Source organism: Apiotrichum porosum, assembly GCF_003942205.1.
Source record: "Apiotrichum porosum strain DSM 27194 chromosome Unknown scaffold_5, whole genome shotgun sequence".
NCBI classification, from domain to species: Eukaryota; Fungi; Basidiomycota; class Tremellomycetes; order Trichosporonales; family Trichosporonaceae; genus Apiotrichum; species Apiotrichum porosum.
Genome location: NW_021167112.1, coordinates 32457 through 58188, shown reverse-complemented (window position 1 = coordinate 58188; position 25732 = coordinate 32457). Strand labels below are relative to the sequence as shown.

The following is a 25732-nucleotide window of genomic DNA, read 5'->3' as shown; positions in this document are numbered from 1 at the left end:
GACCGCACCGTGGGAAAGCCAGCCCCCTTTCAGTTTGCATTTCGGCACACCACCAACAACCTGACCTTTCTCCACATCTCATACCTCTATCAATCATGTCCGGTCGTCAAGGTGGGTAGCCATACGAATCGAGTTCACGCAGCTGACATACCAGGTGGAAAGGGTGCGTACTGTGCGGCGGAAACATGGACCGACCGGCGGGGAAGCGGGAAAACGAACAATGACTGACGATCGCGTGTAGCTAAGCCTCTCAAGGTATGTTGCCTCCTGCCCATGCTGTTCTGCAGCTGACCTTGTGCTTCTTTTTGTCATGGACCTTACTGTATCTACCCTACGTCTACCTATGTCTCGCACCGACCACTCGCGACTGTCCCCGGGCCGTCATCGCGCGTTTACCTCCCGAACCAACCCTCCGATCGTCCCCTCTTCGACCTTATCCTCTTCTACTCACTCCAACTCGTCTCCTTTCCTCTTTCAACAGGCTCCCAAGAAGGAGAAACGGGAGCTTGATGATGACGACATCGCGCACCAGCGTAGGTATCCAAGGGCTCTTTTTGCGCGGCCGTGGACTCGAGAAGTGTACGGAAGAGCTCGAAGAAGCCGTGAGGTTGAAACGAGTTCTGGGCCGACATGAGCTCTAGCTTTTACGGGCTCGATACGGGCCCCCACTGGCGTTTGAGGCTTTCCTCTGAACTGTAGCTGACAGCCACGCAGAGAAGCTCAAGAAGGAGGCTGCCGAGCTCAAGGCCCTCGCTGCCAAGGGTGAGTCCTTTTCTGTTGTTATGTGTGAGGGGAGCTGGTGGGCTCTCCCGAGTATGGTTCTCCTTGTGTCCTCCACTCCCTTGTCCCTGTTCCATGTCTGAATCTCGTCGTGGTGGGAGTTGTCGTGGTGGGAGTTGTTGGCGCCATTTGTGGGTGACATGGGTTTCAATCACTTCAAGTTCGGAAATATCCATCTATGTTGGTGACCTCCACCTCGACCTTCCAACACATGGCCATTTGGCGCGAGGCAGGTGCACTGGGACAGAACACCCAGGCTGCTTCCTTGGCCGCTTCCTTTCCGTGCTTGAAGTCTCGAGAGCGGGACTGTGCTGCTACCGCGTCCACACCCCTCGCCCTGTCCCGTTCCAGCTCCAAAAACCGGGCCTGCGCACCCGGCATGCTGCCGTACATGCGGGACCACCCACGTTCTGGCATCCGCTGCAGCATACACCAACATCGCCGCGATGCCGGAATGGACGGCAGAGCGAAGAGGTTGGTTGGGCGCTAGAATGCTTGGAACTTGGGAGGTGGTGGTGGTGGCATTGTGCCACATGCAAGTGAGCGGTGTATTGGTCGGATGCCTCAAATGGCTTTGTCCTGGCATCAAGCTCTCCTATCTCCGTCCCAGGCCCCGCCGTTGCCTGCGCCTATCTCTTGAGATTGCCAGCGTCTGCGAAATACAATGACAATGCCGTGTCATTGGGTGCGATTCCCTTTTGTGCAGCCTCAAGAGTACGATGTCGGCCCAGGTCCAGGCCCCGGACATCTGCACTTTGTCGTGCATTCTGGGTATCACAAACTGGCATTTGCGTTTGAGTTTACTCTCATCCTCATTTACCGCTGGCGCCGCGGATCGTGGATCGTGGGCGTGCAGAGCAATGCCACATGCGTCGCTGTATTGGAGAGAGATGTCTCTTCTGGCAGAACGTCTCTACGACCCTTGGCCTTCAACTTGGCTTCTGGGGTTGTGGATGTGCCAGTGATCGCCATGGCGCATGGTGAAGCTGGTCGCAGACACACACGTACTCGCTCGGCGAGCTGGCTACATGGAGCAACATACAAGGGACAGGTGGAAGGACACAAACGACGCGTTAAACAAGCCTTGATTCGACCTCAGCCAGATGCAACGCTGACACCGCATACAGCTGGCCAGAAGGGCCCCATGTCCGGTGGCGGTATCAAGAAGTGAGTACGCGTGTCCACTGAAGTGCTGTGACGAACTGGAGTTGGGGGATTGTGCCAAAATGAGAAGCAAGCGGGTACTGTGACAGACTCGTCTGTCCAGTGTAAGTTTGGGTGCCTTGGCATGGTGGGACTTCCGAGCCCCCTCCTGCCAGGGCTGTCGTACGTTGCTGGTCCATTTTGGAACCCACAGGCGGCTTCGTTGCCAGCGCGTGGGAGTACGTGTTGCTCTATCGGCGTGTTGCGACGGCCCCTGTTGGGTTCAATGGAAACGCATGCGCAAGCATGGAAGCGGCCTCAAACCTTGCTTGGACCGACATGGCATGGACATTGAATGGTGTGCGTGGCTTCATGACAATGACAATGGCAAAGTCACACGCCACCAGTCATGTAAATAGTGTCATGTCGGGTGGGCGTTTGTTGTCAAGTTCAACATTAGTTGGGACATTTACAGTTTCGGGTCGCCTGAAAACGGACTGTCCAGACCGCGTCCCTCTGCCGCGCCTGTGTCTGTGGGCCGGCGATCCGGCGACTGCCAACTTTTCGATTCCACCGCTCGTGTTCTTCTGTGCCCCCCCCCCCCACCCCCGCCCCCCCCCCGGCCGTGAATAAACCAAATGAATGCTGACGCACTACTTTCGCGCAGGTCGAAGAAGTAAACTGCCCAAGCACGTCTGCGAGTTCGACTGCGCTAGGCTGCGCTAGGGTGCGCGGTCTTTTCTGCTCTGACTCCGCTACCATCGCCTTGCTCTTCTCTATTACAAGACTCGACTCTGGGTCGTGGAAGGGGGAGTGTGGGAGCTGTGGGAGAAGGGGGTACAGGGGAGAGATGTATGCCGTACATGGATGCCGTACTGGGTGCCATGTAGAGGGAGGCAAGAGGCAAGAGGGAAGACTAACGGGTGACTTGGGTCAAAAGAGACAAGAAAAAAGAGAACACCAGAGGTCTCACCAAGGGTGCACTGTCGCACTGGACGAGGTGTGCCATGGACGTGGCAACGACAGTGATCCAGTGAGCAGACTGAACTGACCTCGGAGGATGTATAGATCAGAGAGATATCAGAGAGAGGACGGGCGACAAAACGGGGCATGGTTGCCCAAAGAGGCAAACCAGAGTATAGGAGGCACATGCTCTGTGCCAAGTTAAAGTTCCGTCCCTCTTGCTGCCCCCCTTTTGCCCTCTAACCCCCTGGTAGCCCCTGCGGTTGCTGGGTGTGGGGGGTCTGTGCGTGAGCGAGTGGCCGCGAGTGGGAGTGTGCGAGACAGAGAGAGAGTCGAGAGATGAGTGAGACACGAGAGACACGACAGAGAGAGGAATGGCAGCAGAGACAACATTATATGCTATAGGCTCTGTGGCTCCTCGCACTAGTCAGTCTCCACTCCACATCTGTCTCATCTGTCTGTACATCTCTCTCTCACCTGGTGTGTCCCCCCGTCCCCCATCTGGTCATCCATCTGTCGCCCTTTCTCTCCAACAACCAACCGATCGAACCGACCACCAGCGCGAGAACACTGTTCGTCGCGCACACGCCACGAGCAGACGCGTCCACGCGCACGCGCGCTGCACCAAAAGCTCTGTCCCCCTCTGTACCTCTGTCCCCTCTCCTTTTTTTTTCCCCCCTCGCCGCCTTTGGCTCCTTCCCTCTCGTGTGCACGAGCCACCCACACCCACTCTCCGTCCCCCCGGCCTCTTGGCTTTCAATCTCCACCCACCACCTCACCCCTCATCCTCACACCCTTCGCCATCACCACCACCATCACGATCACCAGCGCGCGCACCGACCACCACCCGACCCACCAAATCCACGTCCACCCCATCGCCAAAAGCACACGCCGGTCCCCGCGTGTTCGTGTTCTTTCCTTGCACACACGCACACACATACACACACGCAGTACAACACACGTACACACACCTCCTCCTCCCACAACATCCCTCCACTCACCCGCACCTGTGTATCGCAAAGCCAACCCCCGTCTCGCCCAGCACGAACTCTTTTGTACCCCCCCTTTCCAACCGCTGCCCTCTCCGACCCCGCACGCCACCTGCTTGCCCCGTGCTCACATCGCACGGCCCTCTTCCGGGACTCTTGGCCGTCGGGAACGCAACGAACACGCGCGTCCACCCACCCAAACCCCCCACTGGTCACTGCTCTACGCACACACCCACAACCACCACCACCATCACCATCCATCACCAACCGCACCCGGCCTCTTGACCTCGCTCGTCGCCACTCACCCTCACGGCTCCCCCACACCCCCTTCCCACATCTCGGGGCGGATTTCTTGAGCGTCTAGCGACCGCACATAGCGGGCCGCCTTCGCACCCATCCTCCCCCTTCCTCCCATCACCACCACCCCCGTCGTCGTCGCGCGACACCACCACCGCCCGCCGTTCTTTCCCAAATGGCTGCGCTCACAATGTCGGCACCGGGAACGCCTGGGCCATCCTCGGCTCCATCAGGCTCCCTGACTTCGCCCATGTCAAGCGCCGCGTCGGCCATCTCGGTGAACGGTCCCTCCACACCCACACCATCTACTGGCTCTGGCGTCCCCGTGCCGCCCATGCCGGGCATCTCTCCCACATCCAGCAGGCGAGTCACCAACCGCATGACAAACAGGTACAGCGTCAACGCCATGTACTCGCTTGCCGCGGAGCAAGACGTCGAGGTCGAGGACGAGTTGGCACGCGCGCAAAAGCGTCTACGTGACCTCAAGGGCCGTATTTCCTCCCAGTCAAAGAAGAACTTTGTCCTCGAGCGCGACGTCCGCTACCTGGACTCGCGTATCGGTCTCCTCATCCAGAACCGTATCGCCGCAGACGAGAAGCGTCAAGTACAGGAAACACTCGAGGAAGTCGTCGAAGACTCGGGAGCGTACCCAGACACTCGTAAAATTGCCCAGTACTCCAACCTGTTCTTCCTGCTCCAGTCCGAGCCCCGACACGTCGCTGCCTTGTGTCGCCTGGTCCAGCTGTCCGAAATCGACACCCTTCTCCAGACCGTCATGTTCACCCTCTACGGTAACCAGTACGAGCAGCGCGAAGAGCACCTGCTTCTCACCATGTTTCAAGTGAGTCGCCCCATGTGAGCGGGCGGGCGCTAGCGTGCGCCATGCTACACCAGGAGTTTGGCAGGCGTGCACGCGAACGGCGCAACACAAACCTTTTGCGCTAGCAGTCCTTCCCCACCTGCGCGTGGCGTCGGACGTGCCTTCCTTCCCAGCTCTGCCTGGCTCTTCCTTACCTGCGTTTCTGTCTCTCAAGAGCTGACACTACCCCGCAGAGCGTTCTGGCAGCCCAGTTCGAGTCCACTACAGAGTTTGGCTCGCTGCTGCGCCAAAACACGCCCGTGTCCCGCATGATGACCACCTACACCCGCCGAGGACCCGGTCAGAGCTACCTCAAGGATGTGCTGGCGGAGCGTATCAACGCACTCATCGAGCACAAGGACCTCAACCTTGAAATCAATCCCTTAAAGGTGAGGTGGCCTCTGTCTCAGATATGTCCCTGTGTGGGCTTTAGAGCTGACATGTACAACAGGTCTATGAGCAGATGATCCATGAGATTGAGGCAGAGCAAGGCGCACTGCCGCCATCTCTGCCGCGTGGTGTCCCTCCCGAGGTCGCAGCAACCAACGCCGATGTCCAGGCGATCATCCAGCCGCGTCTCGCTGTCCTGATGGATATCGCGCAGACCTTCCTGTCGACGATCATGGAGTCGCTCGAGGCCGTCCCATATGGTATCCGCTGGATCTGCAAGCAGATTCGCTCCCTCACGCGTCGCAAGTACCCGGAAGCCTCGGACGCGTCCATCTGCTCGCTCATCGGTGGCTTTTTCTTCTTGAGGTTTATCAACCCGGCCATTGTCACCCCACAGGCGTACATGCTTGTGGACGGCGTGCCCGCCAAGCACCCGAGGAGAACGTTGACCCTCATCGCCAAGATGCTCCAAAACCTTGCCAACAAGCCGAGTTACGCCAAGGAGCAGTACATGATGTCGCTCAACCCGTTTGTCGAGAACAACAAGCAAATGATGAACCAGTTCCTCAACAGTCTGTGTGAAGTCGGCGACTTTTACGAATCGCTCGAGATGGACCAGTACATGGCCCTCTCGAAGAAGGACCTCCAGATCAGCATCACCATCAACGAGCTGTACAACACCCACACGCTGTTCATGCAGCACATCGAGACCTTGTCGCCAAACGATAGGCAACATCTCCGTGTCCTTCTCGACGAGCTTGGTCCCGCTCCTCCCCAGGTGCCACGAGCCGAAAACGCCTCCATCGAGCTCCCCCTGTACTCGCGCTGGGAGACTCCCATCCAGGACCTGTCCACCGCGCTCATGAACGACTCTGTTACGCAAAACGATATCAATTTCATGGAGACCAAGTCCATCTTTGTCCAACTCCTCCGTTCCATGCCCCAACTGGCCGACCGTAGGCCAATGGACCTTCCTGCACTGGCAGAGCGTGCTGCCACATCCAAGGACCCCGTCCTTGTCCGCCGTGGCATAAAGGTCCAAAACCTTCTTTCCGAACTCGAGGCTGCGAGCGTTGTCGACCGCAACGACAACTATAAACTGCTGCAGGACGAGGTTTCCACCGAGATGGTTCACCTCGGTAACGCACGCGAAAAAGTTGTCCTCGAGACCCGCTCCCTCGAGTCCGTTTACCGCACGATCTGCGACCACAACAACTACCTCCGTTCCCAGATTGAGCAGTACAAGGCCTACCTTGTCAACTCGCGCATGATGATGGCCAAGGCCCAGGGCGGTGTTGGCGGTGTTGGCGTGGTCGGCATCAACGGCAAGGAGAAGAAGTTTTCCAGGACCCAGGCTCTCGGACCTTACCGCTTCACTCACAGCCAGTTTGAGAAGGAGGGCATTATCATGGACAGCAATGTGCCAGAGAACAGGTGAGCGAGACCAGAGCGCAAGCTTGAGCGGCGGGGGAAGGGGAGACCTGAGCATAGACACTAACCACCACAGGCGCGCAAACATCTTTTTCAACATCACGTCGCCTACTCCCGGCACGTTTATCATTGCCCTCCACTTCAAGGGCCGCGAGAAGCCCATCCTCGAGATGGACCTCAAGATTGATGACCTCTTGGAAAAGGTGCGTATTGGCCAGGTAAAAAAAGATTGTTGCTGACAGGCGTAGCAAAAGGACAATGATGCCACACTCGATCTCGAGTATGTGCAGCTAAATGTCCCCAAGGTGCTCGCTCTTTTCAACAAGGTGGGCCTGCTCACGCTCCAACCCGCTGAACGGCAGCTCTTTGCCAAGCGCAAGTAAGAGAATTCGGCCAGCGATAGCGAGGTGCCGACCGACCCCAACATGACCGCCCTCCAAAACCCTCACCTGCACACTTTCACCCCCCATTTTGTCTTTCCGGTTGTCGCATGACCCCCCGTCACCCCCGCTCCACTTCGGATGTCACCCATGGTTCCTTCGATACCCCCCGCCCCCGCCGCGATCCCTTCCTCCCGACCTGACCCCCACCACATTTATCCTGTCCCGTGTACTTTGTTCTGTTGCCCCGCCTGGTGTGGCCGAAAAAAATATTATACTGTGGCATGTATGAGACGAGACGCAATGTGCGATCCACCGAGCAGAGCTCAGCAGCGACCAGCAGTGGCAGGGGCGACCGTGAAAGCTGACGTGGAATTCATCTTGATGGTTTCTTGTGTTCGTCGTCATTGTGCGGCGTACTTGACTTGGACGTTACACGTTAGAAGACATGGTCTCTCCGCCTATCAGACCGTTGTCCCTGCCATGTATAGAGGTGACTCACCCGACAACAACATGCATGTGCGGGCCGTGGTCCCGCGAATTAGATGAAAAGTGCAGGGCGAAGCTGGTGAAGGGTGCAATGAGACGTCCAACGGAAACAAGTGTTGGCAAGTGGAGGTGAACACCCACGCCAGGCACGGAAACATACAAAATAATGACCAGGCGTAAATATTCGATCTCCCAGCCGGCAATCCTGTTGTTGCCCAACACTCCATTCTCGACCCGTCCACCTTTGTGTCTTCAGTTTCACTGCTGGATAGAAAGCGTCGTTCGTCTTCATAGACTCGTCAAGTTCGGTTTCAGCGCCTTCGGCCTCCTCGCCTACGTGACCGGCCTCCGCTCTCCTCCTCCCACTTCCCCCACTCAGACATCCACACACCATGGCGCGCGGATCCCGTCTCCAGGCCTCGCTTGACCACGCAAAGTACGACGCCGCTGCGCGTGCTGCCGCTGCTAAGAAGGCAGCCAACGTCGCGGCCGCCGCCAAGGCCAAGGCGCGTCCCCGTTCAGCCGCTGAGAAGAAGGCCGACAAGAAGCGCAGGCAGGCTGCTGCCGAGAAGGAAAAGATCCTTGCCGCTGCCCAGGCTGTGCGCAAGGCCAAGAGCTTGCAACGTGAGGTCGGCGGTGGCGAGGGAGATGTGGACATGAAGGACGGGGCCGACGAGGCCGAGGCGTTTGACATGGCTGCGGCGGTCAAGATTGCCTTTGCGTCCGACGCGACCATCCCCATCAAGGGCGACGACACCGTTCTCCTCCTTGGCGAGGCCAACTTTTCCTTTGCCGTCGCGCTGGTGTCTCGCGGCCACTCGGGCCACCTCATCTGTGCCACGGCGTTTGACAGCCAGGCGGACACGTACGAAAAGTATCCCGACGCCGAGGCCCACGTCGAGCTGCTGCGTTCCAAGAGTGTGCGTGTGGCATTTGGCGTGGACGCCGGCGCGCTGGAAAAGTCACGCGATGTCGGCAAGGGAAAGCGCTGGTCGAGGGCCATCTTCAACTTTCCCCATGTCGGAAAGGGCATCACAGACCAGGACCGCAACGTGCGCGCCAACCAGGAGATGCTCTTGCGGACGTTCAGGTCGGTCGCCAACGTCCTCACCGAGGGACCATCCGCGTTCCCCATCGTGATCCAGAAGAAGGGCAAGAAGGGTGGTGCCAACAGGAAGATGCCTGCGGTTAAGAAGCGGCCCGCACGCGCTGTCACCCCCGACGACGACGACGAGGTGGCACCGTCCAACCCATTCGACGACGACGACGACGCGTACAAGGTGTCGTCTGCCAGCATTGTTCCCGCCTCGTTCACCCCGCCCAACCGCGAAGGCTCGCTGTGCATCACCCTGCTCTCCCAGTCCCCCTATTCGCTCTGGGACCTCAAGTCGCTCGCGACCCGCCCGCCACCAGTGTGCCCCGGTACAGCGTCGGCAAAGTGTACCAAATACCGCCTGCTGAGGAGTTTTGAATTCGTCCCCGACGCGTGGCCTGGCTATGCGCACCGCAGGACCATTGGTTTCAAGGCTGGCGTGTCCAAGGCCGAGAACGAGGAGATTGTCGGCAGGATTGGAAAGGCCAGGACGTGGGAGTTTGCAATTGCCCAGGAGGATGACGAGTAGGGGGGTGTAGGTGTTTTCTTTTTAGATATGTGTAGATCTGTAGCTGCTTCGAGGCATTGTCACTATGCACTGTGAAAACGGGATCCTAGACTGCAGCAACTGTATACATCAAAGTCGCATCTTCCAAATGGCCACAAACGCCCTCCTTGTCTACATTCTCTAGTCGTCCATCTCCATGTCGCTCCCAGCGTCCCTCCTCTCCAGGCTTGTACTGCGCTGCTCTCTCACGGGACCGGGGCTAGGTGAGCGCTGTGTCGAGCGCGGGGCTGGCGGCGAGTGGGGCGCGGGCGATCGACGAGTTGAGCGCCACGCATCCGCCCGCGCAGAACGGCTGGGATCGTCCCTTGCCCGGTCCTCCGCCTCGTCATCGTATGACAGGCGATCACCAAGACGGCCGGCGAGGCCACCGTCATCGCGACCACGATCACCCGTCCGGTCCTTGCGGAACCCGCCGTGGTCCCACCTGTCCGCATCGCGGGGTCGGTCGTCACGACGCTCGCGCTCAAAGGACGGACGCTGCGCCTCACCACCGCGTTCCCACCTGCCACTGCCGCGCGTGTTGTCGTCGTTACGGTCGTTGCGGCGGTACCGCGCGCGCGTGTCAGGTGCACGCGAGTCGTAGTTTCGCGGCATGCCAAAGTTGGAGTGGGAGCGGGATTCCGGGTCGCGGTAGCGCATGCTGCCACGTCCTGCCGGCGGTCAGCAACAAGTTGTGATTTAGCGGCACCGAGCCGCTTCATCTCATTCCAGCCGTGACTCACCCTTGTAGACCACACCGCCGGCGTCCTTGATAGCCTGCCTGTCCTCTTCAATCTTGCGCTTCATCTCCGCCAGCTGCTCGCGCTTCTCCACATCGAGGCGCTCGTTTTCCTCCTTGAGCAAACGCTCGTCGAGCTCAGAAAGCGTCTCCGAGGGTGACCTGTCGCGGCGCCTGCTGCTAGTCTTCTTGTCGCGCTTGCTTTTGCGTTCTTCGCGGTCACGACCCTCGTCGTCGCCGCCACGAGCACGGTCTGGGGACCGAGACCGATCATGACTGTCGTCGCCACCCCTATCCTTCCTGCTGCTCCTCCTCTTCTCGTCACGGCGCTCATCCCTCTCGCGCTCTTTCCGTTCCCGCCTCTCCCTCCGGCGGCGGCGCTCGCGCTCGTCCTCCGAGTCCGACTCGGGGGTGATCGAGTGGGAACGGGAACGGGAGCGAGTAGCTTCCGGGACTGCAGCACGGCGGAGCTCGAGCTCGCCAGCCTTGGCGACAATGACGGGCTGGAGGGGACGGTCGCGCTCATCAGTGGGGAGGGCCCCAATGGTGTCAATGTGCTCCATGCCGCCAACCACGCGACCAAAGACGCTGGAAACGGTTAGCTAGAAGTAGCGGGGGAGGATGCAGCCGGCGTACACATGCTTTCCCGTGAGATGCTGTGCCGGGGCGAGGGTGATGAACCACTGCGAGCCGTTCGTGTTGGGGCCGCGGTTGGCCATGACCAGGAGGCTGCATGTCAGCTGCGCGCACTAGAGCCCGGCTGGGCAAGTTGACGGAAATGGCAGGTGAAGGCCAGTAGCACGCCACCTGACTGAATCTCAATCCTGCACGACTTACCCCTTGCTGTCCACCTCGGTCCCCTCTCCACTCAAGCGCTCGTCGTCAAAGGTGCCGCCGTAGATCGACTCGCCGCCGGTACCGTTCCGCTTGGTAAAGTCGCCTCCTTGGATCATGAATCCCTCAATGATGCGGTGTACGGGGGATCCATTATAGCTCAGCTGCTTGCTGGGAGTCGACTTTTCGCCCGTACACAACGCGCGGAAGCTGGGAAGGTCAGTATGACGTGGTGTTGCGGATGGGACAAGGTTGGACGACGTGAGGTCGCCGCTGTTGTGGCTCGCGCTACCGCTGGGCAAGCAGCAGCAGGGATGGCCTGAGGTTGAAGAGAACACGTACTTTTCAGAAGTTTTAGGCACACTAGACGGTCAGCGATGGCCATGTACAAACAGACTCCTCCCGAAAGGAGAAGGGTCGAGACGTACACATCTGTAAACAGCTCAAGCTGGGCGTGGGTCAGTTTCCAGTTCCTGAAGGCTTGTCTGTCCTATTCCAGAACTCACCACCACGCGGCCTACTGGCTTGTCGGCGTATGTAAAGTCTAGAAAGACGCGCGGGAGGGGCATCGTGCGAGATGGAAGGAGAGAAATGGCCTGACAGAGAGAGAACATCAAGAGCCTGATCGGTAGAGCGCCCATCATTGCCAGTGTAAGACAATTTGCTTCCGTCTAAAAACAACCCCTCGTTCCTCGGTGGCGGCACGCACACCCAGCTGCACCCAGGCCCCCGGTGTGCAGCAGGCATATGCCTGTCAACGTCATTTCTAGCGTGTGCGACGTGTGTGCGTGGCACAGCGCGGTGTACATCTATACATGCCCTCTCAGATCTCAGAGCGCATATACAACTCAGACGACGTGAGGGGTAAAAGAAAAAAAAGCGGAGAACGCAATTGAACTCCGCTTCCAACGCACGTGACTCTCGCGTGGCTCGCGACGACACTTGACGCGACGGCGGCGACAACCGTCAACAACAGGCGCACACTTGGGCATCATACGCGTCATCCAACCACCCACCTCTTGCTCCTGCCCTCTCTACACTCTTCTGCAGCTTCAAACAGACCATATCGACACAAATATAGCCGAGGCCATCCCCTCCACCCTTTCAATCTCCCACCCCCCCTTCACAATCCATTGTTGTGGCCATGGGCCGCGAGATCATCTCGCTCCAGGCCGGACAGGCTGGTAACCAGAGTAAGTCTACAGTTGTTATCCACACCAAGGGTACATGCTGACAATGCAGTTGGACAGCAGGTATGTGTCACTGTCGACTAGAAGCAAACGTCCTGCTCCATGACGCCATGCGGACACGGACCTGGTGGCCAGAGGTTGCGACCGGTGGCCATTCCGTTCACGGTCAAGACCCATCACCAACAACGTTTCCCGACCACTCTGGATACCTCACTGACACACTCTCCAGTTCTGGCAAAAGCTATGCGCCGAGCACGGCATCTCTCCCAACGGCATGCTCGAGGACTGGGCCGAGAACCAAGGAGACCGCAAGGACGTGTTCTTTTACCAGGCAGACGACGAGCATTATATCCCCCGCGCAATCCTCATTGATCTCGAGCCAAGGGTGAGTCTAACGGCCATGTTGGCTGGACCGGCCATGTGGTATTTGAACACCATGCGTACCATACCCGTGGTCATCCTCTGACACTGTACTGACTCGTTCTCCAGGTGATCAACAACATTCTCGCATCGCCCTTCAAGGGACTGTACAACCCCGAGAACATTTACGTCTCACCGCACGGTGGAGGCGCAGGAAACAACTGGGCTCAAGGATACAGCGCGGGAGAAAAGGTGTATGATGACTTGATGGAGATGATTGATCGCGAGGCAGACGGAAGTGACAGCTTGGAGGTGAGTGCTGGTTATCATCATCAACGACCTCTGGCTGAACGTTGCAGGGATTCATGCTCCTCCACTCGATTGCAGGTGGCACAGGTTCCGGCCTCGGCTCCTTCTTGCTGGAACGTCTCAACGACCGCTTCCCCAAGAAGCTCATCCAGACGTACTCGGTGTTCCCCGAGTCTTCAGACGTCGTGGTGCAGCCTTACAACTCGTTGCTGGCAATGAAGCGCTTGGTCAACAATGCCGACAGCGTTGTGGTTCTGGACAATGCCGCGTTGACGCGTATTGCGGCCGACCGCCTACACGTCCAGGACCCGAGTTTTGTCCAGACGAACCAGCTCGTCTCCACCGTCATGGCCGCAAGCACGACCACCCTCCGCTACCCAAGTTACATGAACAATGACCTCGTCGGCATCATTGCCAGCTTGATCCCCACGCCTAGGTGTCACTTCCTCATGACAAGTTACACTCCATTCACCGGCGACGAGATTGACCATGTAAGTGTAAATGTGTTCGCACACGCCTCCTGACAATGCCCAGGCCAAGTCCATCCGTAAGACCACAACCCTCGACGTTATGCGCCGTCTCTTGCAGCCCAAGAACCGCCTCGTCTCCACCACCTCGACCCGCTCGTCGTGCTACATTTCGTGTCTGAACATTATCTCTGGCGACGTCGACCCCACAGACGTGCACAAGTCGCTGCTTCGTATCCGTGAACGCCAGCTTGCCAACTTTATCCCCTGGGGCCCTGCCAGTATCCAAGTGGCCCTGACCAAGCGCAAGACGACGCAGAACCGCGTATCGGGCATCATGATGGCCAACCACACATCGATGGCATCCCTGTTCAAGCGTATGATCGACCAGTACGACCGTCTGCGCAAGCGTAATGCGTTTTTGGAGCAGTACAAGAAAGAGGACATGTTTGCCAACGGCCTGGAGGAGTTTGACGACTCGCGCCGTGTGGTTGCCGAGCTCGCGGACGAGTACCGTGCTTGCGAGAGCGAAGGTTACATCAACTACTCTTAGGCGACGGAGAGGAAGCAGTGTTTTTATACTATATATGAGTCGTAGACGTGTACAATGTGACACTTGGAAGGTATGAAGAGCCATGTCTCGTTCGGCCCCCCCCCCCCCCCCCCCCGGGGCGGCACCACTCGCTATCCGATTAGAGGGGGGCCGGGCGCTTACAAGCTCCGGCGACATGCGGTATGCGATATCCGCAGGGGGGTGCGTACCCAAGACCTTGCCAAGAGGACGCCACCACCACAGAAGCTGTGCATACCAAATGTCGCTGACAGCTGTGTCCCTTCATAGGCTCTCGCCGCTAAGCGTTTGACGACCTCCACACACACCATGAGGTAAACCATGTACGCGTCGGGAAGCGATTGTGTGGCGCGGGGTGTCCGTTCGAGTCGACTTCGGCAATGTTCCGAAGCAACGGGGGTTGGCCGGGTTGGGCCATGAGCTCTACGTTTTTCCAACGAGCCAACGCAACGGCTGTGGTACTGAGGGTCGACTGTCATGCTTCCTTCTATTTTCTGCGACGCGTTGCACCAACGAGTGAGGGTGGCGTCCACTGGCCACTGGTCGCTCTTACTCTCTCTCTCTCCAATACGTCCACAGCTGAAAGCAGGCCGGCCCCTCAGGCCTCAGGATATGCAGACGACTGCCTGAAGGTACAGTGTGATTGAATGGATGCAGGATGGGGGGGAGGGGGGCATGGACGCTGGTACGCTGGGCACGCCTGGCCAAAAGTCGCGCATCCTGGGCGGCCACCCCGGATTTTTCGTCGCCTGTAGAGCCCCCCTGCAATATTGGAAAAGGAAAAAAAAAAACGGATCTGGGTCCGTCAGGTCCATTGCCGCAACATATGGTGGTGGAGGGCGCGGGGGAGAGCGAGGGGTGCATGCCGTTCGAGTCAAAAGAGACACGGAGAGACTGCAGGAGAGAGAGTGTGTGCGTGCCGTTGCATGGGCCAATGCCCATACGAGAAAGCTGGGCATACCAAGTGTGTCATGCATGGAAGAGACGAGAGGCCCGCGATCACATGGACGGAACACTGAGGGGATGGGCCGTCGCTCGCGTAGCTGAAGGAGCGCGCGGCATGCCCGTTGCTGCCCGCGCGCTTGTTATTCCTATTTCATCCCCCACGTCCCAACCGTTTTCCTGTTTTCCTCTCTCTCTCTTCCTCATCCTCCCGCATTCCACTCTCGCCCACCATGTCCGCCTCCGAGCCCACTATCGTCCACTCCACCGGCGCCGCCGCCCCCGCCGCCCCGGCCAACGGCGCGACCACCCCGTCCTTCCCGGGCCGTTCGGGTGCCAGCACCGCTGGTGGTACTTTTGGCGTCAAGACTGGTCTTGCCCAGATGCTCAAGGGCGGGTGAGTCGCATCGTGCAGTGTCCAGTCTGTGCCGGCGCTGTGCAGAGTGGATACCGCACAGCAGCATATTCACAACAATCTGTGTACCACAAGCAGCCGCTGACAGATTCCAGTGTCATCATGGACGTCATGAACGTCGAGCAGGCCAAGATTGCCGAGGAGGCCGGTGCCGTCGCCGTCATGGCCCTTGGTGAGCCGGGCACTCCCTGCGGCGGCAGCAGCTGACATGGCACAGAGCGCATCCCCGCCAACATCCGTCGTGACGGTGGAGTCGCCCGTATGGTGAGTGGCCGGCTATCTGGGGGGGTTTTTTTTTTCCTGCCTACCGGGATCCCGAGCATTCATCTCTGGCCCTCTGGATGTCAGTGCCAAGTCTACGTCGTCGGAGCATAGCGCCCACCTTGCGAGACTTGCACTCCGGGATTCCGCGCGGCCGCGAGCGGACATCGGGTAGAGGACGGGCGAGTGACGTTGTTGCTGGGAGCGTCGGGGTCGGAGTGGACGGCATGCGCTGGTCCTTCCCTGGTGCGCAGCACATCCACCTGCATATGCCCTGCGGGGTCCCCTCCGATCCCCGGCGTGCGGCGTCGGGCTTGTCAGAGTCGATCGACGTCTCTGTTTGAAGACGCTGCACCCATGCCGACGCTGCTACGATCCTTGACAGCAAGGCTTTTGGGTCGTGCCCAACAACTAGACCTCTGACCCTCGTTCTTTGCCCCGTCGCGTTGTTTACCCCTCGACATTTGACATGGCCGTGTACACCGTACTGACTCATCTAGTCCGACCCCGCCATGATCAAGGAGATCATCAACGCCGTCTCCATCCCCGTCATGGCCAAGTGCCGTATCGGCCACACCGTCGAGGCCCAGATCCTCCAGGCTGTCGGCGTCGACTACATTGACGTGAGTAGGCCAGTCACCCCATGTCAGCAATGTTCAGGCCACCCGGCCCGTAATCAACGTACATGAAGAGCCGAGGCGCTGGAATTGGCTCTGCGAGGCCGAATAGTCCGGCGAGCTGTCTGGGCATTGCGGGCCGTCCGTGACACAGGCTTGCACGGCCGCATGTGGATCTTCTGGGCCGGTCGCGCCATTTTTGTACTGCTTTTGACCCCGTCATACCCGGACCACCTCGTGCAATGCTAACAAGCCCCCAGGAGTCCGAGGTCCTCACCATGGCCGACGACCAGCACCACATCGGCAAGCACGCCTTCAAGGTTCCCTTCGTCTGTGGCTGCAAGAACCTCGGCGAGGCCCTCAGGCGTATCTCGGAGGGTGCTGCGTGAGTGCCCTACGTCCGGTCGACCACGCAGAGCCCTGCAACTGACATGACAGTATGATCCGCACCAAGGGCGAGGCTGGTACCGGCGACGTCGTCGAGGCCGTTAAGCACCAGCGTGCCGTCCGCAACGACATTCGTCGTGCCGCTGCCATGTCCGACGAGGAGCTTTATGTCCTTGCCAAGGAGCTCCAGGCACCTTACCACCTCCTTAAGGAGACTGCTCGCCTGAAGCGCCTGCCTGTTGTCGCGTGAGTGTGCTTCAACTTGGATGTTGATGCTCCAACCCTCCAAACTGGCCGACACCTTCCTCCTGTTTTTGCTGACAACCAGTTTCGCTGCTGGTGGTGTCGCAACCCCCGCCGACGCTGCGCTCATGATGCAGCTCGGCTGTGACGGTGTCTTTGTCGGCTCGGGCATCTGTGAGTAACTTGTATCGCATTGGGTGTGCGCTCCCGCTGACAGGCTCAGTCCTTTCTGGTGACCCCGCCAAGCGTGCCCGCGCCATCGTCCAGGCCGTCACCCACTACAACAACCCTCAGATGCTCGCCGAGATCAGCGAGAACCTTGGCCCCGCCATGGTCGGCATCAGCGTCAAGGACGAGGTCAAGACCGGCCACCAGACCGCGTACGCCGACCGCGGCAACTAAGCGTACCTGTTGGGCGACGTTTAAAAGCGGGAGACCAGAGGTTGGGGGAGGTACACCCTTGCTTGGCCACCGCCCGTCACAAAGAAGCAACAAAAAAAAGGAGGACCACTACAGCATCAGTAGCCATTCGGAAGGTAGTTCAGAGACAAGGACGAGCGACGAGAGGCTTAGTTTCCCCGCCTCAACGCGGCGGGCCACTGTATCACGCTATATGCACCTGTACGGAGGAGCCGTGCATACGAGTCGGGTTCAGACGGCGTTGTTTTTTGACTGCGTCACACACACATTTGCATACAGAGAGGAGATCTGGAAAGCACTACAACAGCTCATGGCAATTGACCAGCAATTCGAGATCCTGCGACGTACATATCAGTGACGTAGTTGTCACTGGTTGGGCACCGGTCAGCACGGTTCCTCTGTGGCCATTTTACTATTCTCAGCCGCCTCACCTGGTAAACGCCTTGTCTCACAGCGGCACCCACACTGCCAAATCCACGCGACCATACCACATTGCCCCACATTGGCTTTATGCAGCTTAGCAACGCGTCCTCAGCCATGGGCTTGACGTTGACGGCTGGGGGAAGGTCCTTGAGAGCCTCGCTCGGTGGGGTGGCGGGCGGGACAGGGCTGCGGTGGAAGAGTGCGGCGGCGATGGACGAGGGAGATGGCGGCTCGCTCGCCTCCAACGCAGAGGGGAGGCCGAGGGACATTTCCGAGCATGGGGTCGACGCGCCTGACGAGGTCATCGTTTGGGATGGAGGGCTTGCAAGGTCTGCGCAGCAGGGAGGGAGGTGAGGGTTTCCGTGTTGAGGGTGAGAGGTGGTGGACACGATAACTTTGAAAGGGAGGATATGAATGCCAGAATGGACAGCTCCTTTCACTGATGTATATACACTACACTCTCGGGCGGAACACGGCCTCCCCGCCATCTCTGTGGATCTCTGGTGGCCGTGACGCTTATCGTTGAACAAATGTGAGTCGACAGTGCCGCCACCCAAACCACCCTTATCGAGCCCCCGGTAGCCGCCCACCGACAGCTGACGGGCACTCCGCCGCCGCCTTTCAGCTGTGTTAGTTTCCGATGACGATGAATGCGCGGTTGTGGTGGGTGCGTGGCAATACATGCATTTGCCTCAGATCTGCTCCCCACGACGAGATACGATGCGAATGGACATGACGCACGTCTGCGGTGGTGGGTCCGTGTCGCCTGGGTCCTCACCACGCGGTGTTGCACGGTGGAGCACGAGCTCCAGGCAGACATAAGACATGATCTAGACATGTTCTCACAAGTACCGGCCATGTGGCCATAATGACATCACCACCCAATTGATGCATACAAGAGTGGGTTTCATTGACAATTGAGTCAGCTTGTTGTGATCGCTGTGATCTGCTGAGCTGCTGACAAACAAGGTGCACCTGTACTTGCGCCTGCTGCGCATTTGTCAATGAGCGACACGTCGGATGTAACCCATCTCGTCAGGCCATCTCCATTCAATTGACATTGCTGTCGTATAAGAACACCCTACTGTACTATAAAGGCTCGACCATATACAAATCACACTCTCAATCCTTCATGCAGTCTTTCTGCTTCAGTCCTTGATGGTGAACTTGTCGCTGCACACCAGTCAGCCCAGCTGCGTGGACGAAATGAGAGACACAGCCGACTCCACACGGCCCATGACGTTGAATCCCATCATCTCCCCAGCTGTTCCAAGAGTGCCGTGCCGCGCAAGAAGACACATAGCAGGCCCCACGCCCTTTTGTGCTCCGTGGAGGAGGCCTCGGTGTGGGCCACCGTGGTCATGGTAGATAGGGCGTGGATAAATCATTGTCCATCTACCAGTGCGCGACGTCTTTTGGTGTTCTTTGCCTGGGGGGATCCAGGAGATGGACCCGGCAATGACATCACCCAGCCATCCACCACGGCCACCACAACCACAATCACGGTCCCGCATGGAAACCACTCTGTCACTGTTATATTTGGCCCAGCAACCCGAACCCACGCCGCGACGCCACGCAACATCACTCACCCAAGAGGCTTCCACAGCTTGTTGTGCACTCCTTTAGCCCACGAGCTCTCGCCCCAGACCTTCTTGTGCACTCTCCCAAAGAATGCCGGTGTGCTGGACGACGACGACGAAGAGATAGCCGGTGCTCCTGCTGCCGTCATGCCAACCCCACCCGGTCCGTACCTCGCTGTCGGCGTCGTCGACACCGAATGGGTCGCGCCGAACGAGGGAGCGCCCACCTGGGGCTTGCTCTCTCGCCTGCTATGCGTAATGTGGCCAATGCTGTTCCCTCCGCTGCCGGGGAGGTGTAGGCGCGCACGCAAGCTGAGACCTGAGCGAGACTGGGAGGGGGAATCGGCTGCGCTGGCCGTCGCGTTGGACGGTTCGGGTGGGCGTGGGGTGAGCGGCACACTGGCGGATGGAGCGAGGGGCGCGCCGCCCATTGATTGCACGCTGTAAGTCGATGTCGGACGGCGTTTTGTTGCGGCGCCTGTGGACGCACTCGTCCCTGCACGAGGGCGTGCCCTCCATGTTGATGGAGGTTGGGGCTTGGGTGGGAGCGCTGGTGTCGGCGCCTTCGACGGTGGCCTAGGTGGCCGGCTGCGCTCGGTCAAACTTGTGGTGGACGTTTCCTCAGTTATTCCGATTCCCGTGCTGCTGCGTGGGGACGCAGTGACGGTCGACATGGAGGCCTCGGAAGAGATGCTTGTTGGATGATCGGTTGGCGACGAGGGCTGCAGTGGCAACGACTTGTTGGTAGCTGCTGGGACGGTCACAACACCTTTGTCGGCTCTGTCGGCCTCGTGTTCGCGTCGGGATCGCCCGTGCACCGCTTCACCCTGTGCGTCATCAGACACACTGGACTGGCCGTACATGGAACGTCTGGAGTGATGGGTGGTTGGTTGAATGGATATGGATCGCAGCGGGCGATAGCGTCGGAGGGAATGGATGAGCCGGATGAGACAACGATGATGATGATGATGATGATGATGATGGCGGGCGACGACGAGACGGTGATAATGACGGGAAGAGCAGGACTGGGCGCGCTAGAGGCCTAGAGGTGTGGACCGTCGCCAGCTCGCTCTGCTGTAGTGCTGTCCGTTGTTGTTGTGCACCGGCAAGTGTCTTCTGATATCCGTCCGGCGACATTGCGGCGACGTTGCCCCTGCGCCACCACTGTCAGAGACTGAGACAGAACGGGCCGGTGACATGCAACAAACGTTGTCTGATCGCTGACGTTTCTGTGGTGGCCTGGTGGCCTGGTGGGCCTGGTAGCTGGTGGGCCGTTCCAGCAGAACGCCTTTGTCTTTGGTGCACAGCAGGGCCCAGATTGCCCAGAGCGCCAGAGCGCCAGAGCGGGTCAACGTGGGTCAAGGCGCGGGTCGATGGATGTTTCCCATTCAAGCAAAGTGCAAAGTGGAGACGGATATGCACGTTGATGTGATGTGACGCTGTACGCTGGGCGCTGGACAGCGAGAGGGGCATGTGGGCTGACACGACCCTTCTCGATCGTGAGAGCCGTCGCGCGCAGTGGCCCCCTGGCACGGCCGGCGGCCAGCAGAGACCGGCCTGCCGTCGGGCCGTGGTATGTGGCCACGGCGTACGGCGTCGACTGGAGGAGCCGGTGGACAGGGGTATCACTGAGCACAACGGGACTGACACCGCGATGACATGAAACCTATTGCCTGTTGTTACCTATGTATACGCTGCAGCTCTCACAGTACGGTCACGGCGCTGTGTGAGGGGCGGGCCGTAGCGGAAACGGGCACGACCGCGACCGCGACTGCGGCCTCAACGTCCGTCTCCTTGCCATACAACACGTCGGACACGGACTTGTTGCTCGCCGATCCGTCGTCGTCGTCCAGCGCCGCATCCTTTTCTTGTTTCGCCCCGCTCGCGCGCCAGGTATCGAGGGACATACCACATACCAAACTGGACAATAGTGTACAGGCCAACACTGAACGCGATCGTTGCCGGATAGCCCTTCGGGAAGCGCGGGGCCTCCACCGTTGGAAACGTGAAGAGAGGGATCCAGATGTACGTCGAATATCCGAGTGTCTGGTGGTGTTAGCAACGTTTAACGTCGAGTGCATCGATGTAGTCACCATCATGCTGCTAATGATCAGGCCCCGCTCGGCTGGCGAGTCGCGCAACGACGAGTTGATCCACGAGTACAGGATGGGGCTGTTCATGGCGGTCATGCCGGCCGCGTACCAGACGAAAAACTTGAGGCCGTTGGGGACGTTCCAGACAGTGAGGACGACAGCGGCCAGGACGCCCCAGAACTGCAAGTGTGAGTCAACCTTGCTTGCTGGAGTGTGCTGGAGTTGGAGTCCACACTTACGTTTCCCCACGCCCAGAGGATGGGGATGCCGATGGTGGCGGCAAACGTCGTGCCAAGCCACGAGGACAACGCCTGCACGAGTTGCACCATTGTTGGAAGGATGTTGGTATGCACCACGTCGTAGCCGATCGACTTTAGCCACAAGGTCATGTAGCCCTGCCAGTACGATCCCTGGATCATGCATCTATTGGGGTCAGCACAACACACAGGCCTGCCCCCCCCCACATCACACCCCACACGCACACATAGCCCGAGACGCAGATCCACCATATGGGCCGCGTGAGCGTGCGCCTGATGGTCGCCCAGGTGATACCGTCGTCGTAACCTTGGTCCTTGGGCATGCGGGTGCGGGCAAGCTCATACTCTTCGTCACTGAGGAACCATCGTTTCGGGCTATTGGGAATCCCGGGAAACAGCGCAAAGCCGATCAGTGCGATCGGGAGCGTGATGACACCGTCGATAATGAACAGCCAGCGCCAGCCGGCGAGCCCGTGCACACCGTTGAGGTTTTTGTAGGCCGCGGCCTGGAGGTATCCTGAGAACATTTGGCCAACCGCGTTGCCCATAAACCACACGCCCGCGCGCTTGAACAGCTCCTCGGGCCGGTACCACGATCCGAGAATAAAGTGCGTGCCGCCAAAGCTTGGCGCTTCAAAGAAGCCGATCAGCGCGCGGATGGCGTACAGGTGCGCCGGTTTCTGGATGCGTGACTCGCCAAAAGTCAATATCGCCCACACGACTTCGAGCGTGGGCAGCAAGTACGGCGCGATGCGCGGCCGCGTCTGCAGCGCCATAAGTGGGATCTGTCCCACCACGTAACCCGTGTAGACTGCACGTCAGGAGTGCCACTGACACGGTACGGTCGCCTCGCCAACTCACATGCCACATTAAAGTAGTTGAGGGCATTCCCGTACGCCCCAATATCCTCCTCCATGCCTGGCGTTAGATCTAACTTCTGGGCTTGGCTCGCGCTCACCAGAAACATATGCCTGCACGTGTTAGTTAGATCTAGCTGGGGCGACTCACGTTGGTGACATTCGACTGGTCGAGAAACTTGCAGAAAAACGACAAACACGCAAAGATGAGGATGGTGCAGTCGAGTTTTCGTAGCAGGCGGCGCTCCTGTGCCGGGTAGTGTGATGGATACCAGTCGAACACGTCCACGAGGACCGCGCCGCCCTTTGTGCGTTTGAGCGCCGATACGAGCTTGGACATTGTGCGTGAGGAAGGCGGGAGTCTGGGTCCCAGTCACTGGGCGTACTTATAGCCACTCCCTCGGCCAGAACTGTCACTAGTCTAGTTCATCTCACTGTGCCCCCCCCCCCCCCCCTTGGTATGGAGACGACAGTCACTGCGACGGCAGAGTGTCGAGGCCCAGATCGTGATCACGGCACGATTCGCGATTCAACACGATTCTATTGACCGAGCTTCTCGTCGCTTATCTCGCTCGGCTTCCCCCGGGCAAAAGATCGCCATGATCAACACGCATGACGTGATGGTTGATCACCGATGCAGTCAACCCGTCCTGTCGTCTTTTCCCAAGGCACAGCGAAGATGTCTATGTGCAATGCATTACTCAGCAGTGGGGGCTGCTTCTGCTGCGGCGACGGCCAAGTCCGAAAGCACAAAGCATGGCATCAGCGGTCACATTAACGTCCCGGTCATTTGGCAACACCTGGCCATTTAAGTCCGGCCAAGGTGTTGGGACCAGACATTGCTGTCGACGGTAGCTCCAGCATAAAGGTGCTGCTGCTGCTTCTTACAGGGTTGAGCCCCACTGCCACAAAAAACCGACTCCTAGCCCAGCCCATCATTCACACACACCCGTACCAGACATCCCCTGCGACCATGCCCATCCCCGTCCCGCTCTCGTCGTACGAGCACGTCCCTGAGACAAAGGAGCAGCTTGACTGGGCGGACCGTGAGTGCATCTCCCGTAGTGCATAGGCTGGTAGCTTCCACGTTCCGTCACCTTCCACCCTCGTCTTGCGTGGCGTTACCTTGAACAGTTTCCTGCTATTTCTGGCAACGTTAAGCCGGGAATCGCTGGGACACAGTCTCTGTGTTGCCGCACATCTGTGCCAGGACGGGATTTGTCGCTGACACTTGTATCTAGTCCCCACAATCGATTTGTCAAAGTATGCCACAGACGAAGGCCGTGCCGAGCTGGCAGCGACCCTCATCGACGCGATCCGCACCAAGGGCTTCTTTTACGTGACCAATTTCGGCATCTCGCAGGCAGCCGTCGACCGGCAGTTTGCGCTTGGGCAGGAGTTCTACGAGCTGCCACTCGACGAGAAGTCCAAGTACACGCCCGATCTCGAGAACGGCGAGTACAACGGGTACCGGCCCGCTGGTCGGCGTGTACTGGCCAACGGTATCAAGGACAGTATTGAGGTGTACAACATTCCCAGTACGTGCATGTACCCTGCGCGACCGCTCACGCCCAGAGCCCGAGGTGCCGCAGCAGTTCCCGCAGGTCATTGCCGACAACCTTCCTGAGATCCACGACTTCCAGCGCCAGCTGCACGAGCAAGTGCTGTACCCGCTCTTCACGCTCATCGAGACCGCGCTCGAGCTGCCCGCAGGCTACTTTGCCGATCTGCACCGGTTTGAGAACGCGCAGGAGTCGCATCTGCGCTACATGAAGGTGAGTACATGCTGTGCGCGCCTCCTGGCTGACAGACTCAGTACAGCCGCCTCTCGGCGGAAGACTACGCGCAGCTCGAGGCGGGCGATGGGCTCAACACGCAGGGCCACACGGACCTCGGCACAATCACGCTCCTGTTCCGGCAGCCAGTCGCGGGTCTGCAGATCAAGGACCACGCGACCGGTGAGTGGAAGTGGGCCAAGCCCCTCGACGCGAGCCTCACCGTCAACACGTGCGATGCGCTCTCGTTCCTCACCGGCAACTATGTGCGCTCGACCGTACACCGCGTGCATGTTCCGCCAAAGGACCAGCGTGGCGTCGACCGTCTGGGCCTGTTGTACTTTGCGCGCCCAGACAACGACCTTGTACTGAAAACTGTCCCGTCCCCGCGTCTCCAGCGCGAGGGTTTCACCACCAACGAGTTTGAACGCAGCGACCTCCCCGTGCCCACCATGCGTGAATTCACAAAGGCAAAGCAGACGTGGCAGCAGCAGAAGAGCAGCACCTTCCGTGCCAAGGAGGGCCAGACAATTGTGCCGGGCTTCAAGGGTCTGTATCATGACTAGGATGCGGGTGATTATCTGTAGTGGGTAGTAGAAAACCATCTTGCAGGGACAGTTATCGGCGTCTGGCTTCTGGCCTTGATGTCTCTCTCGCCGTGCACTGGTTTGGGCAGCTTCACGAAACTGACAACGACGTGTTGGGTGATGGCTGGTCCTCGATCGTCGGTGACAGCGGCAGACGTGGAGGCAGGTCTTTTCCCAAGCACTGCTGAATAATGTTGCCTTCGGCGTCGACGAACAGGACGAGTTTCTTGTCTTCTGCGGCAGGGTCTTCCTCGAGGTCGTGGTTGACGACTGTATACGCGCGGGGCGGAAGCGAGGCAGGATCAGGCATGTAGCTGAGAGGAGCCTGTTAGCAACATGGACAGTGGTCTTCCAACTGCACTTGCCGGTCGGTGAAGCGGGCCTCGTCGTAGCCTTGCCGGCGCAACAGCTCCCAAGAATCGATGTCCTCCTCCCATACACAGTCCATGGCGCCGCGAGCAAACAGGCGCACGTCATCGAGTGTAGGCAGCTCAAAGTCGGGGAAGCGCACCGCCACCTCTGTGCAGGCCTGCGAAGTGAGTGTGTGACGAGTAGCATCACAACACCCACAATGTTGAACGCGCGACGGATTAGTTCATCTGACAATGTTCGCCATGCCTCGGTTGTGGCCACGCATCGGCCCAACCTCTTCATGACGATGGGCAGGTGGTCTTTCCTAGATGGTGGTGAGCATGTATCAGGACGAGGGAACGCCGGACGCACATGCCATAGGCAACAGCGAAAACGGCCACTGTAAAATCGACTGCGTCGAGGGTACCGATTTGTCCGTCGTCGAATGCGGCCTGCCAACGCTGGCTTGCTGTGCGCGCTGCTGAGCGGGCCTTTTCGTCGAGCATTCCGTGTGGGATGGGGTGTGAAAAGAAGAGGACGCCATCCCAGTTTCTGCGTGGGAAGCACCGGAGGGCTGCTGGGAAGAGGGGGGAGTCGGCCATGGTGGTGGTGGTAGCGGTGGTGGTACATACCGTAGCGGTGGTGGCAGTTGTGTGGGTGGCGAGGGACACCCAAGACGTGACAAACAACGGA

At 59.0% G+C, this 25732-nt stretch overlaps 11 protein-coding genes across 11 annotated transcripts; 6 read left to right on the top strand and 5 right to left on the bottom strand.

Annotated features, from left to right (window-relative positions):
* Positions 1 to 95: 95 nt before the first annotated feature.
* EHS24_007313 (uncharacterized protein) lies at positions 96 to 1951 on the top strand (the record flags this gene model as incomplete). Its single annotated transcript, XM_028622685.1, has 7 exons — positions 96 to 111; positions 155 to 163; positions 242 to 255; positions 482 to 533; positions 715 to 762; positions 1207 to 1319; positions 1487 to 1951. The coding sequence occupies 7 exons, from the start codon at positions 96 to 98 to the stop codon at positions 1949 to 1951; spliced, it is 717 nt and encodes a 238-aa protein (XP_028476578.1).
* Positions 1952 to 4362: 2411 nt separating this feature from the next.
* On the top strand, positions 4363 to 7235 carry GAP1 (glyceraldehyde-3-phosphate dehydrogenase 1; the record flags this gene model as incomplete). The annotated part of the gene is made up of 5 exons (XM_028622684.1): positions 4363 to 5013; positions 5226 to 5420; positions 5483 to 6855; positions 6929 to 7055; positions 7101 to 7235. 5 exons carry the CDS (start codon positions 4363 to 4365, stop codon positions 7233 to 7235), a joined length of 2481 nt encoding a protein of 826 aa, XP_028476577.1.
* An 878-nt stretch (positions 7236 to 8113) lies between these two features.
* On the top strand, positions 8114 to 9343 carry EHS24_007311 (uncharacterized protein; the record flags this gene model as incomplete). The annotated part of the gene is made up of 1 exon (XM_028622683.1): positions 8114 to 9343. One exon carries the CDS (start codon positions 8114 to 8116, stop codon positions 9341 to 9343), a length of 1230 nt encoding a protein of 409 aa, XP_028476576.1.
* A 159-nt stretch (positions 9344 to 9502) lies between these two features.
* EHS24_007310 (uncharacterized protein) lies at positions 9503 to 11503 on the bottom strand (the record flags this gene model as incomplete). Its single annotated transcript, XM_028622682.1, has 7 exons — positions 9503 to 10032; positions 10105 to 10688; positions 10737 to 10829; positions 10938 to 11144; positions 11277 to 11297; positions 11363 to 11382; positions 11441 to 11503. The coding sequence occupies 7 exons, from the start codon at positions 11501 to 11503 to the stop codon at positions 9503 to 9505; spliced, it is 1518 nt and encodes a 505-aa protein (XP_028476575.1).
* A 575-nt stretch (positions 11504 to 12078) lies between these two features.
* TUB4 (gamma-tubulin) lies at positions 12079 to 13813 on the top strand (the record flags this gene model as incomplete). Its single annotated transcript, XM_028622681.1, has 6 exons — positions 12079 to 12127; positions 12177 to 12187; positions 12354 to 12509; positions 12614 to 12796; positions 12844 to 13284; positions 13328 to 13813. The coding sequence occupies 6 exons, from the start codon at positions 12079 to 12081 to the stop codon at positions 13811 to 13813; spliced, it is 1326 nt and encodes a 441-aa protein (XP_028476574.1).
* A 1193-nt stretch (positions 13814 to 15006) lies between these two features.
* Positions 15007 to 17098, top strand: SNZ1 (Pyridoxal 5'-phosphate synthase subunit snz1; the record flags this gene model as incomplete). Its single annotated transcript, XM_028622680.1, has 8 exons — positions 15007 to 15170; positions 15284 to 15360; positions 15406 to 15452; positions 15950 to 16072; positions 16327 to 16451; positions 16505 to 16699; positions 16782 to 16870; positions 16920 to 17098. 8 exons carry the CDS (start codon positions 15007 to 15009, stop codon positions 17096 to 17098), a joined length of 999 nt encoding a protein of 332 aa, XP_028476573.1.
* Positions 17099 to 17482: 384 nt separating this feature from the next.
* On the bottom strand, positions 17483 to 17844 carry EHS24_007307 (uncharacterized protein; the record flags this gene model as incomplete). Its single annotated transcript, XM_028622679.1, has 2 exons — positions 17483 to 17485; positions 17548 to 17844. 2 exons carry the CDS (start codon positions 17842 to 17844, stop codon positions 17483 to 17485), a joined length of 300 nt encoding a protein of 99 aa, XP_028476572.1.
* A 1280-nt stretch (positions 17845 to 19124) lies between these two features.
* On the bottom strand, positions 19125 to 19982 carry EHS24_007306 (uncharacterized protein; the record flags this gene model as incomplete). The annotated part of the gene is made up of 1 exon (XM_028622678.1): positions 19125 to 19982. The coding sequence occupies one exon, from the start codon at positions 19980 to 19982 to the stop codon at positions 19125 to 19127; it is 858 nt and encodes a 285-aa protein (XP_028476571.1).
* An 840-nt stretch (positions 19983 to 20822) lies between these two features.
* EHS24_007305 (uncharacterized protein) lies at positions 20823 to 22666 on the bottom strand (the record flags this gene model as incomplete). The annotated part of the gene is made up of 8 exons (XM_028622677.1): positions 20823 to 20986; positions 21036 to 21165; positions 21213 to 21392; positions 21452 to 21635; positions 21695 to 22280; positions 22331 to 22387; positions 22428 to 22440; positions 22478 to 22666. 8 exons carry the CDS (start codon positions 22664 to 22666, stop codon positions 20823 to 20825), a joined length of 1503 nt encoding a protein of 500 aa, XP_028476570.1.
* Positions 22667 to 23299: 633 nt separating this feature from the next.
* EHS24_007304 (uncharacterized protein) lies at positions 23300 to 24667 on the top strand (the record flags this gene model as incomplete). Its single annotated transcript, XM_028622676.1, has 4 exons — positions 23300 to 23372; positions 23568 to 23864; positions 23902 to 24101; positions 24143 to 24667. The coding sequence occupies 4 exons, from the start codon at positions 23300 to 23302 to the stop codon at positions 24665 to 24667; spliced, it is 1095 nt and encodes a 364-aa protein (XP_028476569.1).
* An 11-nt stretch (positions 24668 to 24678) lies between these two features.
* EHS24_007303 (uncharacterized protein) lies at positions 24679 to 25641 on the bottom strand (the record flags this gene model as incomplete). Its single annotated transcript, XM_028622675.1, has 5 exons — positions 24679 to 24856; positions 24904 to 25002; positions 25045 to 25217; positions 25259 to 25364; positions 25412 to 25641. The coding sequence occupies 5 exons, from the start codon at positions 25639 to 25641 to the stop codon at positions 24679 to 24681; spliced, it is 786 nt and encodes a 261-aa protein (XP_028476568.1).
* Between the last annotated feature and the right edge of the window lie 91 nt (positions 25642 to 25732).